The 14,941-nt window shown below is 37.2% G+C and overlaps 1 protein-coding gene across 2 annotated transcripts in view; it reads right to left on the reverse strand.

The window, feature by feature from the left end:
- The window catches only part of ANKAR (ankyrin and armadillo repeat containing), a 76,705-nt gene that overhangs the window by 1,275 nt on the left and 60,489 nt on the right, over positions 1-14,941 (reverse strand). For both annotated transcript variants that reach the window (XM_047870275.1, XM_047870276.1), the window contains 5 exons: positions 11,731-11,889; positions 10,931-11,048; positions 7,673-7,782; positions 3,018-3,214; positions 405-451 (listed from right to left, as the gene is read on the reverse strand). In XM_047870275.1, the coding sequence (XP_047726231.1) occupies positions 405-451; positions 3,018-3,214; positions 7,673-7,782; positions 10,931-11,048; positions 11,731-11,889 (631 nt within the window). The remainder of the gene's footprint in view (positions 1-404; positions 452-3,017; positions 3,215-7,672; positions 7,783-10,930; positions 11,049-11,730; positions 11,890-14,941) is intronic.

The following is a 14,941-nucleotide window of genomic DNA, read 5'->3' on the forward strand; positions in this document are numbered from 1 at the left end:
CCAAATATATATAAAACTGTAGAGTATCAGTGGAAAAAATGTGATCTCTGCCCTAAGAACCCACAGACAAGTTGTACATGAAACAAAACAATAGAAATATTGTAATTTAAGCCATACTTACATGTTGTTTCAATAATGACCTATTTCTATGCATGGCTTATGAGAAAAAGCAAACAGAGAAGGATTTATGTCAAGTGATATAGTAGGAAAGGCCTTGAAAGAAATGATTAACATGGTCTTATAAATGGGAAGGTATTTTAAGTATACAGAATGACAAAAGCAGAGTTTACAGGTAAACTTTTTAGGGGGTAAACCTCTACAGTTTGAATTTTTAGAAATGGAACACAGAATTGTAAAGTGTCAGGTCTAAGAGGTACCTCAGAGATGAAAGAAAAATCAATTACCTTTCTTAAAGACAGGAGTTATGGATGGTCCTCCATTTTTCTCTAGACTAAAAGGAAAACATGTATCACAAAAACTAGGAATATATAAAGACTTTAGTACACCCAGGCAATAAATTCCATACCCAGTGGCCTAATTTATATGTTACCTGTACTAACTATGCATGTTACCTGTAGGTATTTTATATTCAGTCACTCATTTACCCACTTATCACTCAAACATTTGGAACGTTAAATCTGCTTGAAGTAATCAGTGAAAACTTCATGGTAAAAGAGACACTTCAGCTAGGTTTTGAAGAAAATATGTCTTCAAATGAATGAGACAGAGGGAATAGGATATGAAAAATTATAGTACTATAAAACAGCACGGCATGTTCAGAGAATACTAAGTAGTCTAGCATGGTTGGAATTAAAGGTATCTAGAGATATATGATGGAAGATAGGTTGGAGAAATGTCATTTTAGGTATTAAGAATACAACAAAATTTAAACTTTATTTTCAAAGCAATGGTTTACCAATGAAGTGTTTCAAGCCAAACAAGGTGTACCTAGTTAATATAGGGGTGTGTGTGTGTGTGTGTGTGTGTGTGTGTGTGTGTGTAGGGATTTAAAAGCAATTATTTTAAATCATCATCCTGTGTGTGTAACATAGTTACAGAATTTCCCTGGTAATAATATTTAAGTCTTGCCTAAAGCTAATATATTAAAGGTGGTTATCACAAATGTATAACTGGCTAATTTGATGAGGAACATTTGCTGCCGTCCACTTTAATGAGGCATAGGCTTCAATCTGTTCATATGCCAACTTGATGGCTACAGGGTAACATTTAGGCTAGCATGTAGGCTCAGAGTGTTTCCATACAGGTTCAGTTAACACCAGTAAAATTATGTCTCTCTCTCCATATTTCAAAATTTCCATATACAAAGACTTTTCTAATCTGCTACTCTTGGGGCTGGATGGGGGCATGGGAATAGAGAAGTGATATGTGCACCAAAAAAATGCTATCATGATCCCAACCACAATCATTGTACTTTCCAGTAGTGGTATCAAGGAATATTTTGTGGAAGGGTATTGTTGTCTATCCCAAAGTTTCCAAACTGATTTTAATAATCTTTTGGCACATTTCCTATAGTTTCATTTAACCAAACTCATTCACTGAGTTGTTATGAAAATTAAAGGGAATAGTCCATATAAATACTCTAAGGAGAGTTCTTAACACTGTTAGTTATGGGAGTAATTATTATTTGCTTACTAGCTTCACCTCACCTGGTAATCATTCTTAAAAGTTTACTGACCACTGGTCACTACTTACAATCCTAAAAGTTGGGTGCTCGCTTCGGTAGCACATGTAGAATCCTAAAAGTTGGGTGTTCACAGCTCCAGGGGCTGCCATTCATCCTCGGTCACTGTAGATTGGTATAGTTTTTACACCTATTTTCCAGTAGATGACAGTAAAGTACCCAAGGAAGGGACATCTTTTTGTAATTCCCAAAAAGTTGCTATGTAGGCTAGTTGGGGGAGTGACTGTGTAAAATAATACTTTTCATTATTTATCCTAAATTGATTTTTGAGCCAGTAAATATTATTTTTAACAATGTCAATTATAGGGGTGCCTGGGTGGCTCAGTCGGTTAAGCATCCGACTTCGGCTCAGGTCATGATCTCACAGTCCCTGAGTTCGAGCCCTGCGTCGGGCTCTGTGCTGACAGCTCAGAGCCTGGAGCCTGCTTTGGATGCTGTGTCTCCCTTTCTCTAAACCTCCCCCGTTCATGTTCTCTGTCTCAAAAATAAATAAACATTAAATTTTTTTTTAAATGTCAATTATAGCAATTTAATTTAGATTTCCCTGGCTTATTATATAAAATTAGGTACTCAGTTTTGGGTTTTCAGTTTTTCAAAGACTTAAAATGAAGATGTACTAAAAATTGGTTTATAGAACCATGATGTATTGGATCTTATTCTTTTCTATTATTATAGAGTTAATACTGTACCTTGAATAGTTCTGTTTCCTACACATAAATAGTGCTAGTTGCAGAGACTTGTAATGCAGCTATATCTACTAAAGAAAAGAAAATGTGCCCATTCTAAGGAGATTCTCCTCTCCCTTTTGCAGAAGCTTAAGCTATAATGAAACTATAACACTGAAGCAAAATCCTCCAAGTAAATAAATGCCTTTCAGACTTTGCCATAACTCCAGTCACCGAGTCTGATTTAGCTGTTTCTATCCTGGGAGTCTGGCCTAACTTTGAATCAGGTTCCAAAGTCCCATCTGATGCAAAGGTCATGGTGGCATTCCTGGTCAGCTCAAATCTCTCAAGTATATCCCCAAAATGGCTTCTTGGATCAGACTTGGAGGCAACCAGAATCCCAAAAAGCTTTCTGAAATGTGAATAATCTTGGCCAAACAGGATCCCCAAGATCTGGTTGTGTTCATGCCGGCACAAGAAGTTCTGTTGCAAAATCAGAATTAAAACAGGCTTTGGCAGTGGACATTTAGAATGAAGTGTATCTCTTGGTATACAAGGCACAAAAATAGTTCCCCTTGTTTGAGCTTCCTTAAACTTTCTTACAAGTTCCTTTATCGATAATTTCAACTTCACAAATACAGACACAATACCTTAATGCAGGAAGTCCCACTCGCTGTTGCATCTGAAATTCCTTTAGAAATGCTGGGTTAATACTTGCATCTCTGCTGATATTATTTGTTAATCGAAGGAACTGATTAGGCTTATTTCTGCATTCCTTTAATAGGATGCGGAAAGCACTTGCGTTGTAAGTTAAGTAGCCAAGAGCACAGGAGCAAGCTGTGCGAACCTAAGTGAAGAAACAGTTCCTCCATTGAGCTAAAACATCTAACACGTGTTCTCATTAAACATTTCCTAAGAAAGTCTTTGTAGCTATGTTTAACAAACGTGTGTCAACCAATGGCAATCTATACATGGACGCATAACAACGATGTTTTCAGAGAGAGAGATGTCAACTGCCACTAATTACTAGTAGTTGTTCTCAGTCCGGACTGCATTTTAGAGTCGCCAGAAGTTAGAAACAACAACAAAAACCCACCAACTGAATCAGACTCGCTTGGAGGTAGAATCTGGGCATTTGTATTGTTTTTTAAAAGTGCCACAGGTGATTCTAATATGCAGCCAGAGTAAGAACCATTGAGTTTGAAGTAGGACAGTGGGTCTCAGTCTTGATTGTGCATTGGAATCCCCTTGATAGTTATGAAAATTACTCGTGCCTAGTTACCACCCCTAGAAGATCTGATTTAATTATTTTGGAGTGCAGTCTGGACACTGGAATTTTTCAAAACAGCTCAGTTGATTATAATAGGAAACCAGATAAGAGACGATAATATAAAAACAAGTTTAAAATAAGACACTCAGGAAAGCAATTCAATTTTCCACTGGCAAAAACAGAAAAAGTAGATCTTTCCTTTTTTTTTATATGAAATTTATTGTCAAATTGGTTTCCATACAACACCCAGTGCTCATCCCAAAAGGTGCCCTCCTCAATACCCATCACCCACCCTCTCCTCCCTCCCACCCCCCATCAACCCTCAGTTTGTTCTCAGTTTTTAACAGTCTCTTATGCTTTGGCTCTCTCCCACTCTAACCTCTGTTTTTTTTTTTTTCCTTCCCCTCCCCCATGGGTTCCTGTTAAGTTTCTCAGGATCCACATAAGAGTGAAACCATATGGTATCTGTCTTTCTCTGTATGGCTTATTTCACTTAGCATCACACTCTCCAGTTCCATCCACGTTGCTACAAAAGGCCATATTTCATTTTTTCTCATTGCCACATAGTACTCCATTGTGTATATAAACCACAATTTCTTTATCCATTCATCAGTGGATGGACATTTAGGCTCTTTCCATAATTTGGCTATTGTTGAGAGTGCTGCTATGAACATTGGGGTACAAGTGGCCCTATGCATCACTACTCTTGTATCCCTTGGATAAATTCCTAGCAGTGCTATTGCTGGGTCATAGGGTAGGTCTATTTTTAATTTTCTGAGGAACCTCCACACTGCTTTCCAGAGTGGCTGCACCAGTTTGCATTCCCACCAACAGTGCAAGAGGGTTCCCGTTTCTCCACATCCTCGCCAGCATCTATAGTCTCCTGATTTGTTCATTTTGGCCACTCTGACTGGCGTGAGGTGATACCTGAGTGTGGTTTTGATTTGTATTTCCCTGATGAGGAGCGACGCTGAACATCTTTTCATGTGCCTGTTGGCCATCCAGATGTCTTCTTTAGAGAAGTGTCTATTCATGTTTTCTGCCCATTTCTTCACTGGGTTATTTGTTTTTCGGGTGTGGAGTTTGGTGAGCTCTTTATAGATTTTGGATACTAGCCCTTTGTCCGATATGTCATTTGCAAATATCTTTTCCCATTCCGTTGGTTGCCTTTTAGTTTTGTTGGTTGTTTCCTTTGCTGTGCAGAAGCTTTTTATCTTCATAAGGTCCCAGTAATTCACTTTTGCTTTTAATTCCCTTGCCTTTGGGCATGTGTCGAGTAAGAGATTGCTACGGCTGAGGTCAGAGAGGTCTTTTCCTGCTTTCTCCTCTAAGGTTTTGATGGTTTCCTGTCTCACATTCAGGTCCTTTATCCATTTTGAGTTTATTTTTGTGACTGGTGTGAGAAAGTGGTCTAGTTTCAACCTTCTGCATGTTGCTGTCCAGTTCTCCCAGCACCATTTGTTAAAGAGACTGTCTTTTTTCTATTGTATGTTCTTTCCTGCTTTGTCAAAGATGAGTTGGCCATACATTTGTGGGTCTAGTTCTGGGGTTTCTATTCTATTCCATTGGTCTATGTGTCTGTTTTGGTGCCAATACCATGCTGTCTTGATGACTACAGCTTTGTAGTAGAGGCTAAAGTCTGGGATTGTGATGCCTCCTGCTTTGGTCTTCTTCTTCAAAATTACTTTGGCTATTCGGAGCCTTTTGTGGTTCCATATGAATTTTAGGATTGCTTGTTCTAGTTTCGAGAAGAATGCTGGTGCAATTTTGATTGGGATTGCATTGAATGTGTAGATAGCTTTGGGTAGTATTGACATTTTGACAATATTTATTCTTCCAATCCATGAGCAGGGAATGTCTTTCCATTTCTTTAAATCTTCTTCAATTTCCTTCATAAGCTTTCTATAGTTTTCAGCATACAGATCCTTTACATCTTTGGTTAGATTTATTCCTAGGTATTTTATGCTTCTTGGTGCAATTGTGAATGGGATCAGTTTCTTTATTTGTCTTTCTGTTGCTTCATTGTTAGTGTATAAGAATGCAACTGATTTCTGTACATTGATTTTGTATCCTGCGACTTTGCTGAATTCATGTATCAGTTCTAGCAGACTTTTGGTGGAGTCTATCGGATTTTCCATGTATAATATCATGGCATCTGCAAAGTGAAAGCTTGACTTCATCTTTGCCAATTTTGATGCCTTTGATTTCCTTTTGTTGTCTGATTGCTGATGCTAGAACTTCCAGCACTATGTTAAACAACAGCGGTGAGAGTGGGCATCCCTGTCGTGTTCCTGATCTCAGGGAAAAGGCTCTCAGTTTTTCCCCGTTGAGGATGATGTTAGCTGTGGGCTTTTCATAAATGGCTTTTATGATCTTTAAGTATGTTCCTTCTATCCCGACTTTCTCAAGGGTTTTTATTAAGAAAGGGTGCTGGATTTTGTCAAAGGCCTTTTCTGCATCGATTGACAGGATCATATGGTTCTTCTCTTTTTTTTTGTTAATGTGATGTATCACGTTGATTGATTTGCGAATGTTGAACCAGCCCTGCATCCCAGGAATGAATCCCACTTGATCATGGTGAATAATTCTTTTTTTTTTTTTTTTTTTTTTTTTTTTTAAATTTTTTTTTTAACGTTTATTTATTTTTGAGACAGAGAGAGACAGAGCATGAACGGGGGAGGGTCAGAGAGAGAGGGAGACACAGAATCTGAAACAGGCTCCAGGCTCTGAGCCGTCAGCCCAGAGCCCGACGCGGGGCTCGAACTCACGGACCGCGAGATCGTGACCTGGCTGAAGTCGGTCGCTTAACCGACTGCGCCACCCAGGCGCCCCTGAATAATTCTTTTTATATGCCGTTGAATTCGATTTGCTAGTATCTTATTGAGAATTTTTGCATCCATATTCATCAGGGATATTGGCCTGTAGTTCTCTTTTTTTACTGGGTCTCTGTCTGGTTTAGGAATCAAAGTAATACTGGCTTCATAGAATGAGTCTGGAAGTTTTCCTTCCCTTTCTATTTCTTGGAATAGCCTGAGAAGGATAGGTATTATCTCTGCTTTAAACGTCTGGTAGAACTCCCCTGGGAAGCCATCTGGTCCTGGACTGTTATTTGTTGGGAGATTTTTGATAACTGATTCAATTAGATCTTTCCTTTCTTAAAGGGAATACCCTTAGTCTGTGACCCTGAAGTAATTAAGTTACTCATATGATTAATTAAAGTATATTCCTGGGCAGTTCTTAGAAAATCTGTTAGTGGTGGCCTAAGAACTGTCATAGAATGAACAAAAACCACACACATCCCGGGTAACAGAGGGTTCATATACTGGTCTCTACATTGGCATCTGACTGCTTTATATGCCCATATAACTTCCATACCTTGAACAGTGGTCTCAGTGTATGGTCCCTATCCATCAGTTTCAGCTTCTAGGAACTTGTTAGAAATGCACATTGTAGGGCCTATACCAGATATATTCAATCAGAAACCCTGGGAATGGAGCCCAGCAATCTATGGTGTAACAAGTCTTCCAAGTAATTCCTATATTCCCTGAAGTTGGAGAAACACTACCTTAGACCTGGAGGGGGGAAGTGCAGGGGAATACTTAGAGGCAAACCACTACTACAGCCCGCCCAGCCTTCTTCACACTGTCATCTCTAATCCTGTTTGGCAGATAAGGAAAACTCCAATGGATTCCATTTTCATGCATTCCAAATAATCATAGAAATGACTTAGTGACATCACTGGTTAGTAACTAACCAGTTTTTGTGAGAGATTTTATAAATATTTTAATTACCAATTTCTATATCATCAGTGTACTTATTTGTAGATTGAATCTTAAGTTATTGAAGTTAAATGTGCACATGTTGTAGGAACAGAATTGTGGATGGCAGATACTGTACTAGAAAACTCCTCTAATTTTGTATTAGTAACATGAACTATTATATAACATACTTAACCTGTGGAGAAATTAGCCCACAAAAGTGAGAGGCAACTTACAGTTTTAGAATATTCAATTATAGAAATACTTTTGTTTTTACCTCTTCTTTTTCTGAATACAAATGATAGCAGAGCCGTTGGATTGTCCCTAATGTGGCAAATGCTTCTGGAATACCAGCTCTAGAATGAGCCAGGCTAGCTATTAAATTTCCTACAAATAAGAAAAAAAAATGCTTGTGTTATTTAAATGATATAAACTGATATACTGTACTTTTGTTCATTTGCACATATTGTTAAAAAGGATTGAGTCACAAGACATCTCTGTTAATGAAGAAGATCTGAGAAAAAGCATGTATATATTAAATGTGGAAATTTTCCCCCAAATTGTGATTTGGTTTTCTGTCACAAACAGTAAAAATTAATTAGCTTTATCTAAGAGTGGGGAATTTTGAAAATCAGAGGTTTTTATCCCCATGGCTTCAGAATATATTTTGTTTTGAGCTTTAGCATTTTTACATTTTTTTAAGTTTATTTATTTTAAGAGACAGAGAGAGCACATATGAGCAGGGGAGGGGCAGAGAGGGAGGGAGGGAGAGAATCCCAAGTAGCTCTGTGTTCAGAGCTCTCTGCTGTCAGCACAGAGCCTGATGTGGGGCTCAATCTCATGAACCATGGGATCATGACATGAGCTGAAAGCTTAACCAACTGAGCCACCCAGGCACCCCTGAAGTTTAGCACTTTTTTAATGACTATGAACATAATGATTGAACTACCATAAAAAGTTAGTATGTCCTCTTTGTAGTCCAGATTGCTTTGAGTTAAGAGCTTAATGGTATTTTAAAACCAAGCAATGTGGGGCGCCTGGGTGGCGCAGTCGGTTGAGCGTCCGACTTCAGCCAGGTCACGATCTCGCGGTCCGTGAGTTTGAGCCCCGCGTCAGGCTCTGGGCTGATGGCTCGGAGCCTGGAGCCTGTTTCCGATTCTGTGTCTCCCTCTCTCTCTGCCCCTCCCCCGTTCATGCTCTGTCTCTCTCTGTCCCAAAAATAAAAGAAAAATTTAAAAAAATAAAAATAAAAAAATAAAACCAAGCAATGTATTACTAACTTAAACTTAAAATCATTGAAGTTTTTGCCATAAAAACAAATGTTTGGGGGTTGAAAATAAGGTAATTCAGTAATAAAATAAATGTGCAGCTACCAGCTTACAACCGTTTCATTCAAATATGTGTTTTATTTTTTTTTATTTTTTATTTTTTATTTTATTATTTTTTTTTTTAATTTTTTTTTTTCAACGTTTATTTATTTTTGGGACAGAGAGAGACAGAGCATGAACGGGGGAGGGGCAGAGAGAGAGGGAGACACAGAATCGGAAATAGGCTCCAGGCTCTGAGCCATCAGCCCAGAGCCTGACGCGGGGCTCGAACTCCCGGACCGCGAGATCGTGACCTGGCTGAAGTCGGACGCTTAACCGACTGCGCCACCCAGGCGCCCCTAAATATGTGTTTTATTTTTAAAGCATTCATGTGATATTCTTTCACAATATTGTCACTGTGTTGGAAAAAGTGCAACACAAATTTTAAGATATAAAGGCATCCACCCATATAAATATGGATGGATACTTTATTGAGGTATTCATTGGGTTTTTGTTCTTGTATTTTTTTTTTTTTTTCTGGCCTTCTTTATAAACCAAGGCCTTTGTATTTATTGTTTCAGGATGGGGAGGGATGGGTTGTATGGCTTGGAGCAAAAATTGTCTTAAGATAACCTTTTTTTCAGGCTTATATATTTTTAAAATCTATGTGTATAGAAGGCATTATTTTAGGTGAAAAGGAGAAAGGAAGAGAGGTGTCTCTGAAGATGAGGAGTAAGAAATGGGGAACAAATGGAGGCAGTCAGAGACTCTAAGACTAAGAAGGAGATGATAGGAACAGGAGCTTTGAGTGGAGAATGGTTATGTAGTGCACATAGGAAAACTGGACAGTTGGTGACAGAAATCCTAGTCTTTGCAAAACTTCTGTGCCTTTGGAGCTTCTTCTGGGAACCATGACTTAGACCGTTAGCACGACACTTATTTTACATTATATCTGCAGCCTGAATATCCTGCTTTGCTTCAGATACCCCAGACTCTGGAGATGCATATGACTCTGATGGTGGAGTGCAGAGAAAGGCCCAGTAATTTTTGAGATTCAGTTCCTACCAGCCTGAGACAATATGTGAAAGCTAGTATAATATGGTATTTCTTGCACAAAAGAGTTTGTGGAGTAAAATCTAAACCCACTACAGTTGTTTCTCAGAGCCATAGAATTACTATGACTTGAATTAAGAATGCTATTTAGATAAAAAGTATTTAATAATTTCTTTTAAACATGTTTTTGTCCTAGTTTCCATCAGAAAGTTTTTGTTTGCATGAATTATCCTTCCATCTCAAGTAAAAATATAATTCCATGGCAGCAAGTATGATTTCCTTTCCTACCTTCTATGATCCATTTCAGTTAAAACAAACAAACAAACAAACAAACAAACAATTTATTTTTTGGTAGTAGTCACTCCACATGGTTGTCATCCTGATACTGTTTCATGTTGTGTTGAGAGTGATCTATCAGGGCGCCTGGGTGGCTCAGTCGGTTAAGCGTCCGACTTCGGCTCAGGTCATGATCTCACGGTCCGTAAGTTCGAGCCCCGCGTCGGGCTCTGTGCTGACAGCTCAGAGCCTGGAGCCTGTTTCAGATTCTGTGTCTCCCTCTCTCTATGCCCCTCCCCTGTTCATGCTCTGTCTCTCTCTGTCTCAAAAATAAATAAACGTTTTAAAAAAAAAGTGATATATCAAGTCAATTAGCTTATTATTAATTTTGAAAGTTAGCTCTGGAGGAGATACAGTTATACAACTAGCGTTAAGTGTGCCAAGAACTCTGTTGGACTATTTTGCTTTGCTATATTGCATAGCAACAAAGGGAACTCTAAATGTTAGCAAAATGTGAACAATTGACCAAAAGAAAACCAGACAGAAGTATAGCAGTATAAATCTGCCATTACTTTCATAAATCAGTGTGTAAACTTTGTTGTTGGTAGCTCATAGTTTAATTCTCATTTTCTTTCTGGAAAAAATAATTAGAGGTTTGAAAAAGTAAGAAATCAAAAAGGCCATGTTCAGAGTTACCCTGCTGCTTTTTGGGGTGCAGAGTAGACTCCCATTGTTCCATGTAGGCTTACTGTGGAGTTCATGTAGATTTGTACCAGCTCATTCTTCAAACCATGTGACATAGTATCAGGCTTATTATTATTGCTCAGATTACAAAAAAATATTTTTGAAAATAGTTTTATGTAGTTGTTTTATGTAACTACCTTCCAGTTATTTCTTACCTGTCAAGACAATAGTGGTAGAATGAACTGAATACAGACTGTCAACTAAAATAGTGACACCTCTTGCAGACAAAGTAATATGGTCCATGTCTATAATGACTTTAGCTAATATAATAATCTGAAAACAAAAAGAAGCATAGAATCATTGAATGTTTTCTATTTGGCTTCTCTAATTAAGCTTTAATGTTTTTTGGCTACTTCTCAGGAAGGTTAGAGGGGTAATTTGGTATTATTCAGTAGAAGAAAAGCAAGTGGCAGGGGTGTGAGTTAGAGTGCTTGTCCCTATCTGATTACTGCAGTGAACATGGTAGGCCATTGCATTCTTCCTACAATATTTGCAGGTTTTCCATTCTTGAAGTATGGGTTCATAGAAAATATTTCTCCTAAATGTTATAGGCTAGAAAAAGAAGAGAGAGAATAAGAAGAACCCATATACATCTAGTTGTCATGGGTTGAAGAACCAGTGTGATCAGGTAAAGATCTGCAGTTAGAAAACATGTCTTGGATACTACCATGTTTTTCTGCCTGTAATATGTGGATGATAAAAATAATACTATCTGCCCATCAACCTGACAGGGTTCTTATAAGCATCAGATAAGGTACAAAGGCAAAAAGTGCTGGTAAAATGAAGATATCCTCATAAATAACAGGGATTTTATGAGGTGGAAAGGGCTGGTGTGAAAAATACTGCAAATTTTACAAATCAGTAAACACTTTTCCAGATTAAAATTTGTTCTAATTTTCAAGTTTTTGACTAAAAAGACACTTATGGATTTGAAGTTTTAACTTCAGTTTTGTACCTGAAATGCTGCCATTGCCTTCTCAGTTTCAATTGTTGATTCAAGAAAAGGTTCAAAAATTGATATGGTCATTATTCCACTTTCCAATATTAAGTATTGTTGAAGGCGATTATTGAAGGCAAAAAGGGTTAATGCATAGCCTGCTCTTAAACAAACATCCTAGAAATAGGAGAAACATGCGTTATCTTTTTTTAACTCAGAAAGGCAGGTTTTAGGTTTATTTATTTTTATTTTTAAGAGAGAGAGAGAGAGAGCCAGCAGAAAGAGAGGGAGAGAGAATCCCAAGTAAGCTCTGTGCTGTTAGTGCAAAGCTTGATGCAGGGCTCAAATTCACGAACGGTGAGACAATGACCTGAACTGAAATCAAGAGTCAGACACTTAACTGACTGAGCCACCCAAGTGCCCCACATGCATTATCTTTAACTTAGTTCATTTATTATGTTACTCAAGGTAATAGATTTTGAATTCTCGCCCATCTAAATACATTAATTCTTATCTCTGGGAGTGAAACATGACATCATTGGGGAAAACAGGTAATAGAGTCAACCCAGGATGTCATTGAACAGATTAAATAGAGAAGTAAGTTGTGGCTTCAGGGAGAAGAGAGAAGTAATATTCATATTCAGAGGGAATGTTAGGTAATAATTGTGCAAATAAATACCTAAACAGAAATAGGAAATTCCATAATTTCACTAACCCTCAACTTTTTTGTTTTAACATATTTTTATTTTCATTTCAACATTTCAAAGTAGAATTTGATAAGTCAAAATTTCCTTGTATAGCATACTATATATTACATGTTATGCAATGTGGGATGGTCTCTATCATCTCTCAAAATAAGTTCATTTGTAAAATTCTGTACTATATCCTAAGAGGGAAACAAAAGACAGATGATTTAAAAATCACATTTTAATTTTCTGGGACTTGGCAAACAGAGCAAAAGCCAATTCTTAGAGTCTGTTCACTTGCCAAAGATGAACAAGTATGGTAGATCTTCCAGAAAGACCCAAAAGATAGAACTTTATCACTAAATCTTATTTTTAATATTTTGTTTGAACAGTATAGTACAGAGAGAACCATTAATCTTAGCGAGTTTTCTTCTTTCAGTGTTAATCATTACATAAAAGTGCTATATGTGCATACTAAAATATTTACCAATAAAATTATATGATGCCTGAGATTTTCTTGAAAAATAATATAGGAAGAGTAAGTGGATATATAGATGAAATAAAACTGGCCATGAATGAATTGATAAGTGCTGAAACTGGGTCATAGGAATATTTAAGTTCATTGTGCTACTCTTTTATTCTGTATGTGTTTGAAATTTTCCATAATAAAAATTATGTACACACAAAGTAGTCACCTGGCCATAAGCAAGAAGAAAAGTATTAGGAATACACAAAAGAACAGGGTCCAGTGAATGAAGCAGGTGGGAACAGGCTGAGAAGAAAAGGAGAATGATTAAGAGCAGAATGAGTAGTAGAAGAAAAAGGAGAAGGGTGTCCCTGAGGAATGAGCAATGAGAATAAAATGTGGAATGAACAGAGAAAGAAGAAAGGTGGCTTAAAGAGTCAGTCAGACACAAATTCAGTCTCCTCACCCTATATTCCCCATATTATTACAGCAGCACATCTCCATTTTTTCATATACCACAGTACAGTAGAAATCTATATATTAATAAATAATGCTTTGAGTTCATTTCTCCCCCATAACCCTCTTTTCTTCCTCCCAAATCTAAAACTGACAGTTGGCAGTTTTCTTCCCTAATTGCTAAATGCACTATAGACAACAAAAGTTCTCAAATTTCTCTAGGGTTAGTGGTATCCAAAGTATGGCCCATGGACCAATGACAGTCGACAAAATGGTTGACATCAGGATTACAAAAACTGGGAATTCGAATTTAAAAGGAACAGCTCTTCCTTATAGTTAAATACCAACTTATCTAGAAAGATGTTTATGGCAGCATTATCAACAATAGCCAAATTATGTAAAGATCCCAAATGTCCATTGCCTGATGAATGAATAAAGATGTGGTGTATATGTATATATACAATGGTATATTACTCAGCTGTAAAAAGAATGAATCTTGCCATTTGCAAGGATGTGGATGGAGCTAGAAAGTAGTATGCTAAGCGAAATAAGTCAGTCAGAGAAAGGCAAATACCATATGATTTCACTCATAGGTGGAATTTAAGAAGTAAAACAAACATAGAGGGGAATAAAAGAGAGAGGAAAACCAAGAAACAGACTCTTAACTATAGAGAACAAACTGATCATGATGAGAAGGGAAGTGGGTGGGGAGATGGGTTGAGTAGATGATGGGGATTAAGGAGGGCACTTGTAGTGAGGACCGGTGTTGTATGTAAGTGATGAATCACTACATTGTACACCTGAAACTAATAGTACACTGCATGTTAACTAACTGGAATTTAAGTATAAATTTGATTAAAAAAAAAAAAAAAGGAGAACTTTTAAAAAAAATTGTCGTTAGCCAAATACCACAGTAATCATTGCTGCATCAGTAGATGCTAAAATTGTTGAGCAAAAGTACATGCAAAACAGAATATTTTCATAGGCTCAAAATGTCTCACCTTAAGATACTTATTAAAAAAGGGAAGTACAGTGACTTTACAGTGGAGAAATATGGCAGATACTACCTTAACCAAGTACCCAAAGTTAACATTGCCAGTTATAAGACATAACAGCACCATGTACCTCCTGAAATGATGCACTAGGCAGGTGAATGAAGAAGACCACATCATTTCTATGGTATTCTTGCCAAAATGCATAACCTCAATTTAATCATGAGAAAACATCAGATAACTCAAATTGAAGGGCATTCTACAAAGTAACTGGTGTGGACTCATCAAAAATGTCAAAATCATGGAAGACATGTAAAATCATGAAAAACAAAGGACTGAGTTTCACAGATTGAAGGAAACTAAAGGGACATGACAAATAGATGTAATGTGAGATCCTAGATTGCATTCTGGGACAGAAAAAGGACACTGGTGAGAAAATTGGCAAAATTTAAATAAAGTTTGCAGATTCTTTAATAGTATGGTATCAACGTTAATTGCTGGTTGACATCCAGGAAAGCGGGATGAAGGATATGCTAGAACACTCTACTATTTTTGCAAAATTTTGTAAAACCTAAAGTTATTGCAAAATTTAAAGTTTTTGTTGTTTTAATTATCCTACCCATTAGAGA

The sequence above is a fragment of the Prionailurus viverrinus genome, chromosome C1 (assembly GCF_022837055.1).
Source record: "Prionailurus viverrinus isolate Anna chromosome C1, UM_Priviv_1.0, whole genome shotgun sequence".
NCBI lineage: Eukaryota > Metazoa > Chordata > Mammalia > Carnivora > Felidae > Prionailurus > Prionailurus viverrinus.